The sequence below is a fragment of the Thalassophryne amazonica genome, chromosome 21 (genome assembly GCF_902500255.1).
Source record: "Thalassophryne amazonica chromosome 21, fThaAma1.1, whole genome shotgun sequence".
NCBI classification, from domain to species: Eukaryota; Metazoa; Chordata; class Actinopteri; order Batrachoidiformes; family Batrachoididae; genus Thalassophryne; species Thalassophryne amazonica.
Window position 1 is genome coordinate 11872299 of NC_047123.1, and position 15762 is coordinate 11888060.

Consider the following 15762-nt stretch of genomic DNA (forward strand, 5'->3'; position numbering starts at 1 on the left):
ATTTATAATTATATACTTACATTGAACTTACTAAATAGAATCACGCACACAGGCACTCGTGCTTTTAATATAAAGATGATTTACTGCCCCCTGCTGAAATGGCCTGGTAGTCCAGAATGTAATTAGCAATGTTAGCTAATATCTGTAGTTTCTTCAAAAATATTAGTCCTATCAACATTCCGTTTTTGCGCCGTTCATCCTTTACCCAAAATACATGAGCATACCAAACGGCAAGTGTCCACTGTCCACAGTTGCACACAATCACAACTTTTTTCTGCATTCTGCTGCAAGCAGGTGCTTTTAATTTTTACACACACAAACAGAGGCAGTGACAGAAGATATCAAAAGCAATACTCTTTTTCACTCATGTTAACGACAACATGACACTTAGCTAAACTGACTTAACTAATTGAACTACAAAAACACAATAAATCAATAACACTAACAACACTGTTAAACAAACACAATAAATCAGTAACAGTAACAACACTGTTAAACTAACATGAACCACAATAGCAACAGTTAAAGCCCCAAAACCCCGAACTCCCACGGTGCATTGCAGCACAATGTTCATTGTTTACTGGTTAGCTATAATTGCTTATTTCTCCAAAAATGTTAGTCCTATCAACTTTCCGTTTTCACAGCATTCATCCTTGCCCCAAAATACAAAAGTATACCAAACAGCAAATGTCAGGTCTCCACACAAACATGCACACAGAGGCCACTTGGTTATTATAATATAGATTAAGCAGTCTGTTTAAAGTACTACAAGGTGTGTAAAATTAGCCAGATACTTCCTCATTACTAGCAAGAGAACAGAAAAGCTAACAAAGGAGCAATTAAATGAAACCCAATAAACACTGATGGTAACAAACCGTCTCACGGATCATGTTGTGCAGGTTGCATGAAGTACACCGGGGACAGACATCATTACCCAGAGCAAAACACTAAAACATCACCAACAACCTAAAAACAGGAAACTGCCGCTTTAAGTTGCGAAGCAAACTGGATCAGCTCTATATTTGCTCAAATGTGTCTCTCACCAAATTTATATGCGGCAAAGCGTGGCACAGCCCAAATTAGGCTTCAGACATATCACCTGTTTTCAAGTGATTAATTCTTTGCTTAATCTTGAATCTGCTTGTGTTTTAGTCATGAGTTCATATAAAACTGAGGGGAATAAATCTTGGTTTGACAACACACAGTTTGACGTGGCCTTGAGCTGCTACAGTATGTGTCTATTTCACTCCGTATGGTCGGCTCCGTGCAGTTGTGTGACCATAAATGCTTACACCTTCACGTTAGTTGGCAAAAGAGACACTGGATCTACTTTCTCAGCACAAAAATAGTCATAGCTTTCAGAATGCAGAGTACAAGCACAAATATGCCCCTTGCTAAATACGGTCAGTACTTACTTACAAACTGAAAGTAAATCTCTACAACCTGATATAAATTAATTAAAAATATAAAAGCCAAGATGATGGGTTGCATAAGTAATCCGCCCCTTTGGTATAATACCTGTAAATAATCAGTTTTATTGCCATTTTGCTTCAGATGAGTCAGGGGATGGATACATGTACATTTCCAAGTCCCCGAATGTGTCTTTGACTTTATTTACATCAGTTATGAAGAAATACAGTTTGGCACTCTGCGGTAAATCTGTGTGGAGTAGACACTTCTGAAAAACTGATTGTGTAAGAAGAAGAGTGAGGAAAGCCACCAAGACACCTAGACAACCCAGAAGACGTTACAGGCTTCTGTGGCTGTGATTGGAGAAATTGTGCAAAAAAAAGGCTGCCAGCCCGTTGACAAAACTCTATCCTGGTCTAATAAATAATACATAATCCAGGTATTGCTTTTAGATAGATAGATAGCTTTTATTATCATTGTCATTACGAGATTTCTGCACTCACATTCCACATACAACAGCAATTGATCTACAATTATTACTTGTTTACCGTAATAATGGCACACATCAGAATTAAGACAACACATATACATTTGACATTGTTTATGTGCACTAAACTTGAAACAGTCCGTTTCCCAATTGAGGCGATGTGAGTGTGTTTGTAGCCGTAGAAGACGGAGGCCTGCCACAGGGAGGCAGGGGCAGGACGAGATGCGACCGCCCTCGTCGGAGTCCCAAGCAGAATGTGAATGTGATTTGAAATGTGAGTGTCAAACGGTTCAGTATTTGATGGGCCCACATCTCTTGTTTTATGGTTTCAGAATGTCAGATGAAGTATGTAGCCAACTATGATGATGTTTGATGACAAGCTTACTTGTTGATTGATTAGTTATCACTAAATAATTACATGCACACTTGAAGTAAAGATAGAGACCAGCAGCCACAGTCCTAAATCAATACAGCATTTACTCAACGGCTCCATGAATGCTGTTGTGACGGAATGTGAAACTGAAGAGGGCTGGCATGAATAAATCTAGTTTTTCGAGGTCAGCAGGAGTGACAGACATCAGGGACATTTGAGGAGGGGAGACAAGGTTGTTGATGAATGCCAGAAGGTGAGGAGAAGAGAAGAGGTCATTTGTGAGTGTGTTTGGTTCGGGGAAAAGTGTCAGCATGTGTTTGTTTCTCTCTCCCTGTAGATGCTGATTTAATCTGGGTCGTGTATCCCAGTGGACCTACTGGTCACCCAGCAGCTGTGCTGGGTGATTTGTCTTAGTTAGGGAGCTGTCTCGACAATTTTCTTTGGACTGCAACACATAATCGTACATACGCATGCTGATAAAGTATCAAGCTGGGTACAGAAGCTGAAACTGTGTGTACATGCACACATGAAAACATTAAAATATTTTCAAGTTCCAGTTAATTCATTATGTGTTTGATATATATTGATAAATATATTAATACTAGCTGAGTTATCGGTTCTACACACGAGTCATAGAGAAGAATTTTAGCCATGTCATTGTATATTTCATGTCACTTTAGTTAAGGTTTTAGTAAGTTGCACTGCATTGTGTGTTTGTTGTCATCATTAATTTTCATAGAGCAATTTGGGACATTCATGAAACTCAAGTGAATGATGATAAAAGTTGACAGCACGTCATATCACTGCAACGCTCTGGCATGCCATACACAGCAGGTACTTTATAATTGAAAAAAAACGCCCACTTTAACTTTCACGCAGCACATGCTAGCCTGTTCGGCTTGTAACTGAAGTCCACCCTAGCCAGTCGCTACTATGTAGTAAGTAAATTGTGATGCTTGAGTACCACATGAACTGCGAAAATAAGGGCTCCAGTGAGCAGGTTGTGATCTAATATATACACTGGGGGAAATAAATATTTGATCCACTGTTAATTTTGCAGTCAGTTTTGTCAATTTTAAATTAATTTGCATTTTATTGCATGAAATAAGTATTTGATCCCCTACCAACCAGCAAGAATTCTGGCTCTTACAGACCTGCTAAGAAGCCCTCCTATTCTGCACTCTTTACCTGTATTAATTGCACCTGTTTTGCACCTGTCCACACACTCAGTCAATCACACTCCAACCTATCCACCATGGCCAAGACCAAGGACAAAACTGTAGACCTGCACAAGGTTGGGATGGACTACAGGGCAACAGGCAAGCAGCTTGGTAGAAGACAACAACTGTTATGATTATTTATTAGAAAGTGGAAGAAACACAAGATGAATGTCAATCTCCCTCGGTCTGGTATTCCATGGAGGATCTCACTTTGTGGGGTAAGGATGATTCTGAAAAAGCTCAGAACTACACAGGAAGACCTGGTCAATGACCTGAAGAGAGCTGGGACCACAGTCACAAAGATTACATTAGTAATCTTTAATTAATTAGAGTTTTAACTTGGACTTGTAGATGTAGTGATGAACTGTGTTAACTGACAGTGGTTTTCTGAAGTGTTCCTGAGCCCACGCGGTAAGATCCTTTACACAATGATGTCAGTTTTTAATGCAGTGCCGCCTGAGGGATCAAAAGTCACGGGCTTTCAGTGTTGGTTTTTGGCCTTGCCGCTTACATGTAGAAAGTTCTCCAGATTCTCTGAATCTTCTGATTATATTATGGACTGTAGATGATGGAATCCCTAAATTCCTTGCAATTGAATTTTGAGAAACGTTGTTCTTAAACTGTTGGACTATTTTTTCATGCAGTTGTTCACAAAGTGGTTATCCTCGCCCTATCTTTGCTTGTGAATGGCTGAGCCTTTTGGGATGCTTCTTTAATACCCAATCATGACACTCACCTGTTTCCAATTTCTTTGTTCTTTGAGCATTCATCAACTTTTCCAGTCTTTTGTTGCCCCCTTCCAACTTTTTTGAAATGTGTTGCAGGCATCCATTTCAAAATGAGCAAATATTTGCACAAAAACAATCAGTTTGAGCATTAAATATCTTGTCTTTGTGGTGTATTTAATTGAATATAGGTTGAAGAGGATTTGCAAATCATTATATTCTGTTTTTATTTACATTTTACACAACATCCCAACTTCATTGGAATAGGGGTTGTATCACCTTGCACCTTAGTCATTTATCTGTTCATTGTTGTCACAAAAACAACTCCCTCCCACAGTGTTTTAAAGAAAGTCTGGGATTAAGAGCTGCTCAGTGCAGTTGCAGTGCAGCTGTTCTTTGATACATTAGTTTAAATATGAATGATGGCAAAGCGGGGCGTGTTCAGGCAGGCGCAGGTGAAGCAGCCTTTTGTTTGTTTGCTGCTAATCACACGGTCCTGGTGGCCACTGTGTCTACTGTCACTTAGTTACCATTGTGGAAATACCTTGAATCCCAGTCTCAATTTATTAAATACAATATTAACCCTCAACCTGACCGCTAAGTTGTGATGATGAGTAATACGTCTGTGTCATATGCATTAAATGCGCAAGCCACCGCAGAGTACAAGTAGCATTTAAATTCCAGCATCTGAAATTCAACTTAAATTCTGATTTTCAGTCAGTGGATTAAATCATCTATCATATGACTTCAAACGGTTTTAAAAAGTTCTTCTTGCCCCTCTCTCATCCTGTCCACTTGTCCATGAATCTTGTAAAAACAGCTCCTCTAAAACCATGCGGTGAATTTCATTGTAATCCACCAATCCTCCCGTTTAGGAGAATTGGATATTTTGTGGTTAAGTGGTGCATCACGTGATATTGATCTCTTATCGGCAACTCTTCCTAAACCATTTGGGAGATTTCATTGAAACATCGCACACTGGTAACACACTGGGACACAGTCACTAATATTTGCGCAGAAATGTCACATGTGCTCACTACACCACCACCGGATTCATGACGAGTGTGTTCCAGCCTTTGCTCTTATCACCGTTAGTATGTTTGTGAATCAGAAACTTTATGAACTAGCAGGTACGTTCTCGTGGACAACAGTCTGCGTGGTCTCACACCGACCGGTATTTCTCCGTACAAGGACATCCAATTGGTGTCTCATGACGAGAGTGTTGTGAGGAAGAAAGGTGACAGTTATAAAAAGACATGGCCCCAAAAGAATTTCTCAACAGTAGAACATGAAGCAATTGTGCCAAAGGTGGCGGCAAATACAGGCTCTATTCTCCGTGCAGTGTTGTCCGCAGTGACATAAAAAAAAATGTCTGACCAGTTGCAGTAAATGCTGAAAAAAAACAAACAAAAAAAAACATCTGGACTGTTGCAGTGAATGCTGAATACTCTGTCCCCTGGCATTTGTATGGTTCCGATATCAGCGTTTCTGACCAAAAAAAAGAGCAAATCATGGACCAGAATAAAAAACAGGAGGAGGATAATGTAACGTCATCAGTAAGTGGCATTTGTTCAAGGAATGACTGTGAGAGTAATAATCCATGAAAAATGCTCACCAGAGTTAATTACTTTCTTTATATTGTGCTGTTTTGAGATGGGCCCGATCCAATCCAGTATCGGTGTCCTCTGTGTGCATGCGCCCATACATGCGTATGGCTTCAGTCACGGATAGTCATGTTAGTTTAACAGTGTTGTTAGTGTTATTGATTTATTGTGGTTTTGTAGTTTAATTGGTTTAGTCAGTTTAGATAAGTATCATGTTGCTGTTACCATGAGTGAGTTAAGTGTCATGTACCATTACTGTGAGTGAGAAGTGTAATATGTTTGATGTCTTCCACCATGTCTCTGTTTGTTGGTGTGTAAAAATAAAAGCACCTGCTTGCGGCAGAATGCAGAAAAGACGAGAAGATCTGTGTGCATGTATCTGTGTGTATAACTTCAGTCATGGACAAACTGGGGAGAGCTAACATTTGCCGTTTGGTATGATTATGTACTTTTGGTCAAGGATGAATGCGACCAAAATGGACCATTGATAGGACTAGTATTTTTGGAGAAACTACAGATATTAGCTAACAACACTGAACAATGGACATTGATGATTGCATTCTGGATTTGCACACCATTCCAGCAAGGGGCAGAAATCATCTATATATTAAAAGTGTGCATGGGTGCATGATTTTATTTAGTAAGTTCAATGTAAGTACATATTATAATTGTAAATATGTTAAAAATGCATGGACTAGAAATAAACTAGAAATAATAATAAAATATAATAATAGTAATTAATAGTGTGTATATGATAACAAGGGTGTCCAGACTCAGTGTTAGAGGAGCACTGCTCCCCCAGAAGCATCCTTGCTGTTTTTGAAGGCATTACTCACCGTTTGCTGCAGCTTCTGTATAAAAAGAGGCTTAATTCAGACCCCGCTACCTAAATCCATATCAACATGGGGTGTGTTTAACGAATTAACAGGTGGTGAAGAAAGATAAACCTGATGAACCGGACACACGCATTCAATGAATTACTTCTGTGTGTCGTGTGTTACGATGCTTTCATCCGCAGCAGAAACACTCATTCACATACATGCACAAGTACAAAAACACACTCAAATGCACCTCAGTGTGAAGATTAGGACTTGTTGTCTCTGCGTAAAGCGCTGTGTGTCCTCCCTTTGGCAAAGCACAGTTTGATTTAAGTCTCATCAGAACAATAACTGAATAACTGAAGTCAGATTTTTTTTTATTACAAGTTTGTGAACATGCTCAGATGGTGTGTGTGTGTGTGTGTGTGTGTGTGTGTGTGTGTGTGTGTGTGTGTGTGTGTGTGTGTGTGTGTGTAAGCATTTGGGGCTGTGGGCGGGCACGCAGCACTGTCAGCTGTGAAAATCCAGGTACAGATCTAACTTCAGATAAGGGGGGCATGGTGGATCCAAGTACCCCCCTACCCCAACACAAGCACACCTGTGACTTTGTTCTGCTTTAAAAATCTAAAGCTTTTTTCCTGCATTCTAAGTCAATCTGGGAAGCTCAGTACTCTCTAGTCATTGCTTTTAACAGGCAATTTTCATTTTAAAAGACTATAAATCTTCTGAGGACACTGACTCAGCTGAGCTGTGCACTGCAGCAACTAATTCTGCCAGCAACAGTGTTCATCAATCAGCCTTTGTTTATACAGGAGCTGTTCCTTTTTTATCACACAGTTTTCAGTTAAATAACAAATACAAATAAATGGAAAAAAAAACGTCAAATACAGTTGAGTTAAGATAATATCACTAATGGTAAACAGAAGAAAAACAAATTTTCAGATTTGCCTTAAAAGAGTCAACATAAATGGACGTCCTCATATCGACGAGGACTGTTGGGAGCACAGCGTTGGTCTTAACCACAACACCATCACCAGGCATGAAGCTCTAGATTGAACTCCGGTGTATCCTGTTTCCACTGATCATCCTTGAGATGTTTCCACAGCTTAATTGGAGTCCACCTGGGGTAAATTCAGTTGAATGGATATGATTTGGAAAGACACACATCTGTCTACATATAAGGTCCCACAGTTGACAGAACATGTCAGAGCACAAACCAAGCATGAAGTCAAAGGAATTATCTGTAGATTCCCGAGACAGGATTGTCTCGAGGCACAAATCAGGGGAAGTTACAGAAACATTTCTGCTGTTTTGAAGGTCCCAATGAGCACAGTGACCTCCATAATCCGTAAATGGAAGCACGTCAGATCCACCAGGACTCTTCCAAAAGCTGGCTGCCTGTCTAAACTAGTCAGGGAGGTGACCAAGAATCTGATATCAGAGCTCCAGCATTTCTCTATGGAGAGAAGAGAACCTTCCAGAAGGACAGAGGGAAGCCACTCCTTAGTAAAAGGCACATGGCAGCCCGCATGGAGTTTGGCAAAAGGCACCTGAAGGACTCTCAGACCATGAGAAACATATTCTCTGGTCTGATGAGATTGAACTCTTTAGCATGAATGTCAGACGTCAAGTTTGGAGGAACCCAGACACCATCCCTACAGTGAAGTGTGATGGTGCCAGCATCATGCTGTGGAGATGTTTTTGAGCGGCGGAAACTGGGAGACTAGTTAGGATTGAGGGAAAGGTTTGAAAAGCATCAGCTATCACGGAAATATAATGTTTGGTCAGTAGTTTGGGACTCTCCTCCCCCTGCTTTGCAGTAGAACAGAGAACATTTCTAGTGCGTGCAGACTGCTCTCAATCCAGTCAGAGAAAACTCCAGAGCGCTCTTGACTTCATACTGGGGTGATGGGTCATTTTTCAGCAGGATAATGACTCTAAACACACAGCCAAGATATCAAAGGAGTGGCTTCAGGACAACTCTGTGAATGTCTTTGAGTGGCCCAGCCAGAGCTCAGACCTGAATCCGATTGAACATCTCTGGATAGATCTAAAAATGACTGTGCACCGACGCTCCCCATCCAACCTGATGGAGCTTGAGAGGTGCTGCAAAGAGGAATGGACAAAACTGCACAAAGATAGGTGCACCAAGCTTGTGGCATCATATTCAAGAAGACTATAGGTTGTAACTGCTGCCAAAGGTGCATCAACAAAGTACTGAGCAAAGGCTGTGAATACATGGGATTTGTTAGATTTTTACTTTTAATAAATTTGCAAAAACTTCATAAAACCTTTTTTTCATGTTGTCATTATGGGGTGCTGTGAGTAGAATTTTGAGAGGAAAAATTTATTTACTCCATTTTGGAATAAGCCTGTAACATAATAAAATGTGGAACAAGTGAAGCGCTGTGAATACTTTCTGGTCGTACCATAAGTGGGGAAAATGATTTGTGGAGTTTCAACTTGTCCACACACGGGTAAAGTAGTGCATTTAGTTTAATCTGTAAGGATGAAGCGTGTTTTCAAAATGACCTCGTGAATTGGGCTTATCAATATGCATTTTTACAATCAACATTAGTACCAAACATGCCTGTTTCTGTGTAATCTCGTGAGTGATTAAGGCTTGTTGGCAGTTTGTGTAATAGCCTCGGACACAGAGCGTGTTTAATTTATCCTTTTGTGCATCCCTGCGAGTGTTTTTATTCAGTCCCACAGTGTGCTCCTGGCATTATTAAAGGCATTCATCACGGAGATCTGATGGCTTGTTAGCACACAATCTTGCTCCCACAGGGAGCCTGTAGCCTGAACCAAAAACACTCAGCCAGGCACACAACGGAGTTATTTTAATGTCAACAGTGCCGCCAAGGAGCTTGGTCTTTAACATAATGTATCATGTGTGTTTTCCTGAAAAGCGATAAACAAAATCGTTCCCATTTGGCTCGAGGAAGTTGTAAGAAGGGAGGAAATGCATGATTCATGAAATGAAATCGGTATAAAATCCAAACCCTTTAGCCTGTAGTTTGCTCAGGAATGTGTTTCCAGTAGATCTGACTGTTTTGCCCTCATCTTTGATCCGTCTTTACCCCCACAACTGTGCATGTGCTGTTGATCACATGATTAACGAGGTATGTAGTGTGAGAGGTGATGGACGTTTGTCTTGTGTTTGACCCTCGAACCCAGAGCAAGTCCACAAACACCAGTGAGTGAAGACGCCACAAAATAGTGTGTGTACTTTTATCTTAATTTGTAGAATTGGGTATGTTAGAAACAAAATAAATAATTCTTCCACTGCTCTTCATTGTGGAAACAACCTGAATAACCAACTTCACACACTCAGTGTTCCACTGAGAGTGGAATGAGAGCTAATCCTGCCTGGTGAACTTTGATGCACCACCTCGGCGGAACAAACAGCTTTGTTTTGCCTGTCAAATATCCTGCAGACGTATGCAGCATGCTGGATTGTTAGTAGATGCACGATGGATTAGTTGCAGTTGTGCTCGGCAGTCATAGAGATGTATGAAATTAGAGAACTAAATTTTGTAGATGTTTAATTTTGGCTACGTGCTAAAACTCAAGCAACATGGAAGGATTTTTTTTAAGCCAAAGTAAAATTCTTCTCCCTGTCTTTTTCAACCAGGGCTGCCCAATGTAGGGCCTGCAGGCCACATTTGGTCCACATTCCCTTTGTTTTGCCCTGCTGTGGTAACTGAAAAATTCTTACTGTAAAGGCAGTTAAACAGTTGTGTAATAATTACTTAGAGATTTTATTTTGGATGCTTTTTTGTATTAGTTGTTTGCCATCCAGTTACCTCCGGTTCCCACAATAGATCCGGCTGAAATCCACATTGGAATTTGGCACACGTTTTATACCAGATGCCCTTTCTGACACAACTTCAGTTCTACATGAAGGAACGTGCCCAGAGCTCCTGATGTTCACAAACAGTTTCCCAGCCAGAACTAATCACGACCTTTCAAAAGATTAATTTGGGCACCTCTGCTGCCAGTTTCTTTTATTTCTGCAGCCTAGTTCTGGTGACCACCAAAACCTCGTTCTAGTGACCACCAAAGCCTTGGTCTGGTGACTACCAAAGCCTTGGTATGATGACTACCAAAGCCTTGGTATGATGACTACCAAAGCCTTGGTATGATGACTACCAAAGCCTTGGTCTGGTGACCACCAAAGCCTTGGTCTGGTGACCACCAAAGCCTCATTCTAGTGACCACCAAAGCCTTGGTCTGGTGACCATCAAAGCCTCGGTCTGGTGACCATCAAAGCCTCGGTCTTGTGACCACCAAAACCTCATTCTAGTGACCACCAGTACCTTGGTCTGGTGACCACCACAGCCTTGGTCTGGTGGCCAGCAAAGTCTTGGTCTGGTGACCACAAAAACCTTGTTCTAGTGACCACTAAAGCCTCGGTCTAGCGACCACCAAAACCTCATTCTAGTGACCACCAAAACCTTATTCTAGTGACCACCAAAACCTTATTCTAGTGACCACCAAAGCCTCGGTCTGGTGACCACCAAAACCTCATTCTAGTGACCACCAAAGCCTTGGCTGAGTGACCACCAAAACCTTGGTCTGGTGACCACCAAAAACCTTGTTCTAGTGACCACCAAAAACCTTGTTCTAGTGACCACCAAAACCTCATTATAGTGACCATCAAAACTTCATTCTAGTGACCACCAAAGCCTTGGTCTGGTGACCACCAAAACCTCATTCTAGTGACCACCAAAGCCTTGGTCCGGTGACCACCAAAGCCTTGGTCCGGTGACCACCAAAGCCATTCCTTCTTGTTTCACATTCCCATCATTTTACGCCACAAAGAGCTGATCAGTATATTTGTCAGGATTCTAACTACCTCATCCCAGGACTACCAGGACTCTTCCATCCTTTGGCTAGTGGAAATATTATACACTCGCCAACTACACCTTCTTAATTGATCCTACTGCATTATTGGGGTTGTCATCCTGGATTTACGGCTGTGAACTAGTTTGTCATCAGGGTACAGACAAACATGGGAGCTCCTGCTTGGTTACTCTAGTTCTCTTTTAAGTCACACTCTCACTGCTTTTAACTACACCTTTCAGCCAGAGTTCTCTTCTTCTGCTGATCTGGGTTGAGTGTTTTTGTGTCAGGCTATCTTCCTGGTCTTGGTGTATGAAAAAGTACAAATCTCGCCAACCATTGGCAGAAGTTGAACCTGGTTTCTTGAATAATTCCATGTGGGTGCATGAGCAGCTCGCGCTTTCACAGGCCTTCCACAGTGGTCTTGACAAAGGTTCCTCTTAAGACTTGATAATGTTGATAATGTGAAATTGTGTTCGAAAAACTATAAACCTGTGGTAATGAGATCCTGTCTTTTTCAGGTATTCCGTAGAAAGGCAGTAGAACTGGGAGAAAAACTATTACCAGCCTTCAAAACACCCACTGGCATCCCCTGGGCTCTGCTCAACCTCAAAAGGTAGGACAAAAACACACTCTGGCTCTCACAGCAGTCCAGTCTAGCAATGTTTGAGGCTGCTGGTATTTTTGGATGGTTTGAAATAGTTAATTCCACTGTGGTATGATGTAAGTGGGTTTAACACAATCTCCGTTCCTCTCTCTCTCTCACACACACATGCACACTCAAGCTAAGATCTTTCAGTTTTACATTACAGTAGACAGCTTCTCTGTATAATTTCATGTGTGAAGTTTTAGAAATTGCTCAAATATTACAGCATGCTAGAAACTGAAATTGAACTGCCCAGAATAAAAACTAAAGCCGTCTCAGTGTTGCCCTGGTCATAGGTTTCACTGAGTGTTAATAATTGATGGGATATTGTCTTTGGACCTTCTATAAAAAGCCACTTTTGTATTTTGTAAAAAATGATTTGCCACAACTGTGACGAATTGATTCACGTGGATGCTGAAGTGTTTTATTACTGTATAATTAATCCCCGTATCAGCGGTTCCCCTGATATGTCAAACCAAAGGGGCAGATGAATGACCACTAGGGACAGTCAGGCACCTGGAGGTGTGAATGAGATCCTCCCCTGTATCATTAGCCCAGTTTCCACCACAGGAACTCAGTGTAGAATGAGGGCCTCACTATGTTTACAAGAACGGCCTTCTTCAGGGCCTTTCAGGTTGCGCATGTGGGGGCATTGAAGTTATCGTGTCTGCAGGTGCAGGGCCTTTCAGATCGGACGGGGCACGCTGTGAATGCAAGCAGACGTGGAAAATGCGTAGAGTTCTGTTTGGGTTCTGGAGGCAAGTCTCGCAGTCACTGTTTGTGAAGACCTGTGTCTGCATGCAAGTCATAACCACAAGATTAGCAGGGAAAAGCAAAAGAACGGGTGACGGACATCACCCTGCTGGGAGGACCTTTTTTCAGTGGCTGTTCATAGTGTGGCCAGGCGGATCTGCTCTCTGGGCCTATGAGTGTTACGGACCTTACCCAAGAGTCCTCAGTCATTTTCCGGTCTGGCTGGGTTTTGAACCAAGGATCTTCTGGTCCAAAGCCCAACGCTTAACCACGAGACCATCACCTCCCCAAAAGATACTTATTTTGTTGAGTTTTGACATTTCAAACATTTTAACATTAATCATTCTTGCTGCCATTGAATGGGGAAAAAGGTAAGGATCAAAGTGTGATAATCAAGATTAAAACACGTAACGCGTTCTAGGCGCTGTAATTAATTAAATTAGCGCATTATCCTGATAGCCATAATTGTAACAGTTTACCATTTGCTATCCCCATTTCAAAAAGGTTTTGGGGAACTGGTTGATGATGTCACTAAAAAAATCAATTAAATAAATGCAGCATTTCATTTCTTAGAGTGCACAGGGTTCCCGACTTTAATCGTGGTTTGGAACAAAAATGTAGACTGCTGATAACACATTGTAAAATGTGTAACAGCCTGTTCCAAACTCTAATCACACACCACTACCTTTATTAAAAAACAAACAAACAAAAAAAAAAAAGCCATGCCTGTCGGAGTGCAGCAGACAGAGCGCACCCCAGATCCATTGAACAAGCATTTTGAAACACTTACTATTGGAGCAAAGAGGCCAAAGTAGATGTACCCTGCAGTAGAGTTTGGTCTTATGTCCAGGTCTTCATGCTGCTGTCACTGCAGTGTGGAGCTTTCACAGCTCTCAGTGATGGAGCACGGCGTGCTTACTGATGTTATAGAAGGCACCGCCCGCCCTTGACCGTTGGCCCTCTCTTATATATGTTCTTTTCCAGGGAGGAGGATGGAAACTGATACCCTGCATTCCCTTCATAATGTCTGTCTTCCTCTGATAGCAGGCAGCGGCAGAGTTACGCCCGTTGAATGTGGAAACAAAAGTCTTCTTTTGCACCTTTAAGCTTTGCAAGGTGTTTTTTTGTTGGATGGAGGGCTGATTCTGCCACCAACTGGACAAACTACAGAGTGCATATTTTGTCTGTTGCATCATCAGATTCAGAACTTCATGTTGGAGTGGTGCAGAGAGGGTTGTTTCTTAAAAATGAGGCCCCAACTACTGTTAACCAATACACATAGAAGGCTCAAGTCTAGATGTGATCTATTTTCTCGTTTGAAAATCTTCCTGTGTTTCAGTTCAGCATGAAGCTGTTGCTGGTGGTGCAACAGACAAAATCTTTCGATGTGTCCACTTTCTTCAGTAACAGCAACAGAAGCCAGTAACTTTCATTTGGGCTCTTCATAGGACAGTATTTGAGTACCCAGCATGGATCATTGTGATGTCATTAGGCTGATTCTCAGGACTGGAATTGTTTTAAATCATATCCATCGTATCTCAGTGTCAGAATTTAACTAACTACTACCATCTCTCCATAAAATTCCATTAAAAATCTGAAATGTACTTTTTAAGTTGTTTTGTACACACACACTGGGACAGTCGTATCACATTCACCCTCCTAATCCAGTTGGCGGAAGTAATGAATATTTAGCATGAGAGGGGCACGTTCTGATGTGACATGCTAATTTATGCTCATGAAATGCATAAATACAATTCCAGGTTGCTGCTTCACAGCAAAGAATTATTGTCACTGTTGTTTGCATGACAGAAGAGGCGGGATATGTGTGAGCCGGGTCACTGTCAGTGCAGACAGACGGGGACAAAGGATGTGACACACACCAAACTTTATACTTTATGTAAACATAAATAAATACAAATAACACCGCAGGGGCTTCTGTATGGTCTTCTCCATCACAGGCCAAATCTTCTTCACTTTAGCCAGTCCAGATGTGTCTAGATCAACTCAGTACTTTCTTCCAGGTCCTTGTGTGACTGACAAGTCCCCACCTGCTCCCCCACACACACATACAGAGAAAGAGAGATGGTGATGAGTCTCGTCTTGTGCCATATCTACTCCTTCAGTTTTACTGTACAACTACAATCCTCAAATCCCCATGGCGGTGCCGGGGTGTAGAGTGCTATACAGAAAGTAGAAAAATAGATAAAAATTTAATCTATCATCACTGTGCTCAAGGATGAAAAAGGTCCCCACATTGTGCTCACATTGGACTTCAAAACACAAACTTTTTGACAGATAGAGTAGAACCAGCTTGTGTTGTCATGGATACCTGACATCACACTTCAGAGTCTTTACCCTTGAGAGGCTGTAAAACTGTCATGACGATGCTCTATGTTATGACATTATGTGTATGGGCCCAAAATTTATCCCATCTAGGCGAATTTCTGCAGCTGTACATTATCTTCATCTCTTGACAGACTGTACAAAACCACATCCCCCTCCACAGCAGGCTCAGGGCTTTGAGCTTCTTATGTGATGATATATAATTCAGTATGTTGTCAGTATATTGAAATTAACAGTACATGATGATGATGACAATATTCATACAACCCCAATTCCAATTAAGTTAGGACGTTGTGCAAAATGTAAATTAAAAACAAAATACAGTGATTTGCAAATCCTCTTCAACCTACATTCAATTGAATACATCACAAAGAAAAGATATTTAATGTTCAAACTGATAGACTGTTGTTTTTGCCAAATATTTGCTCATTTTTAAATGGATGCATGCAACACATTTCAAAAAATTTGGGACAGGGCAGCAAAAGACTCGGAAAGTTGATGAAGGCTCAAAGAACACCTGTTTGGAAACAGGTGA

At 41.3% G+C, this 15762-nt stretch overlaps 1 protein-coding gene across 2 annotated transcripts in view; it reads left to right on the forward strand.

The window, feature by feature from the left end:
* man1a1 (mannosidase, alpha, class 1A, member 1) overlaps window positions 1-15762 on the forward strand; it is a 154737-nt gene that overhangs the window by 99203 nt on the left and 39772 nt on the right. For both annotated transcript variants that reach the window (XM_034161869.1, XM_034161868.1), the window contains exon 5: window positions 12007-12101. In XM_034161869.1, the coding sequence (XP_034017760.1) occupies window positions 12007-12101 (95 nt within the window). The remainder of the gene's footprint in view (window positions 1-12006; window positions 12102-15762) is intronic.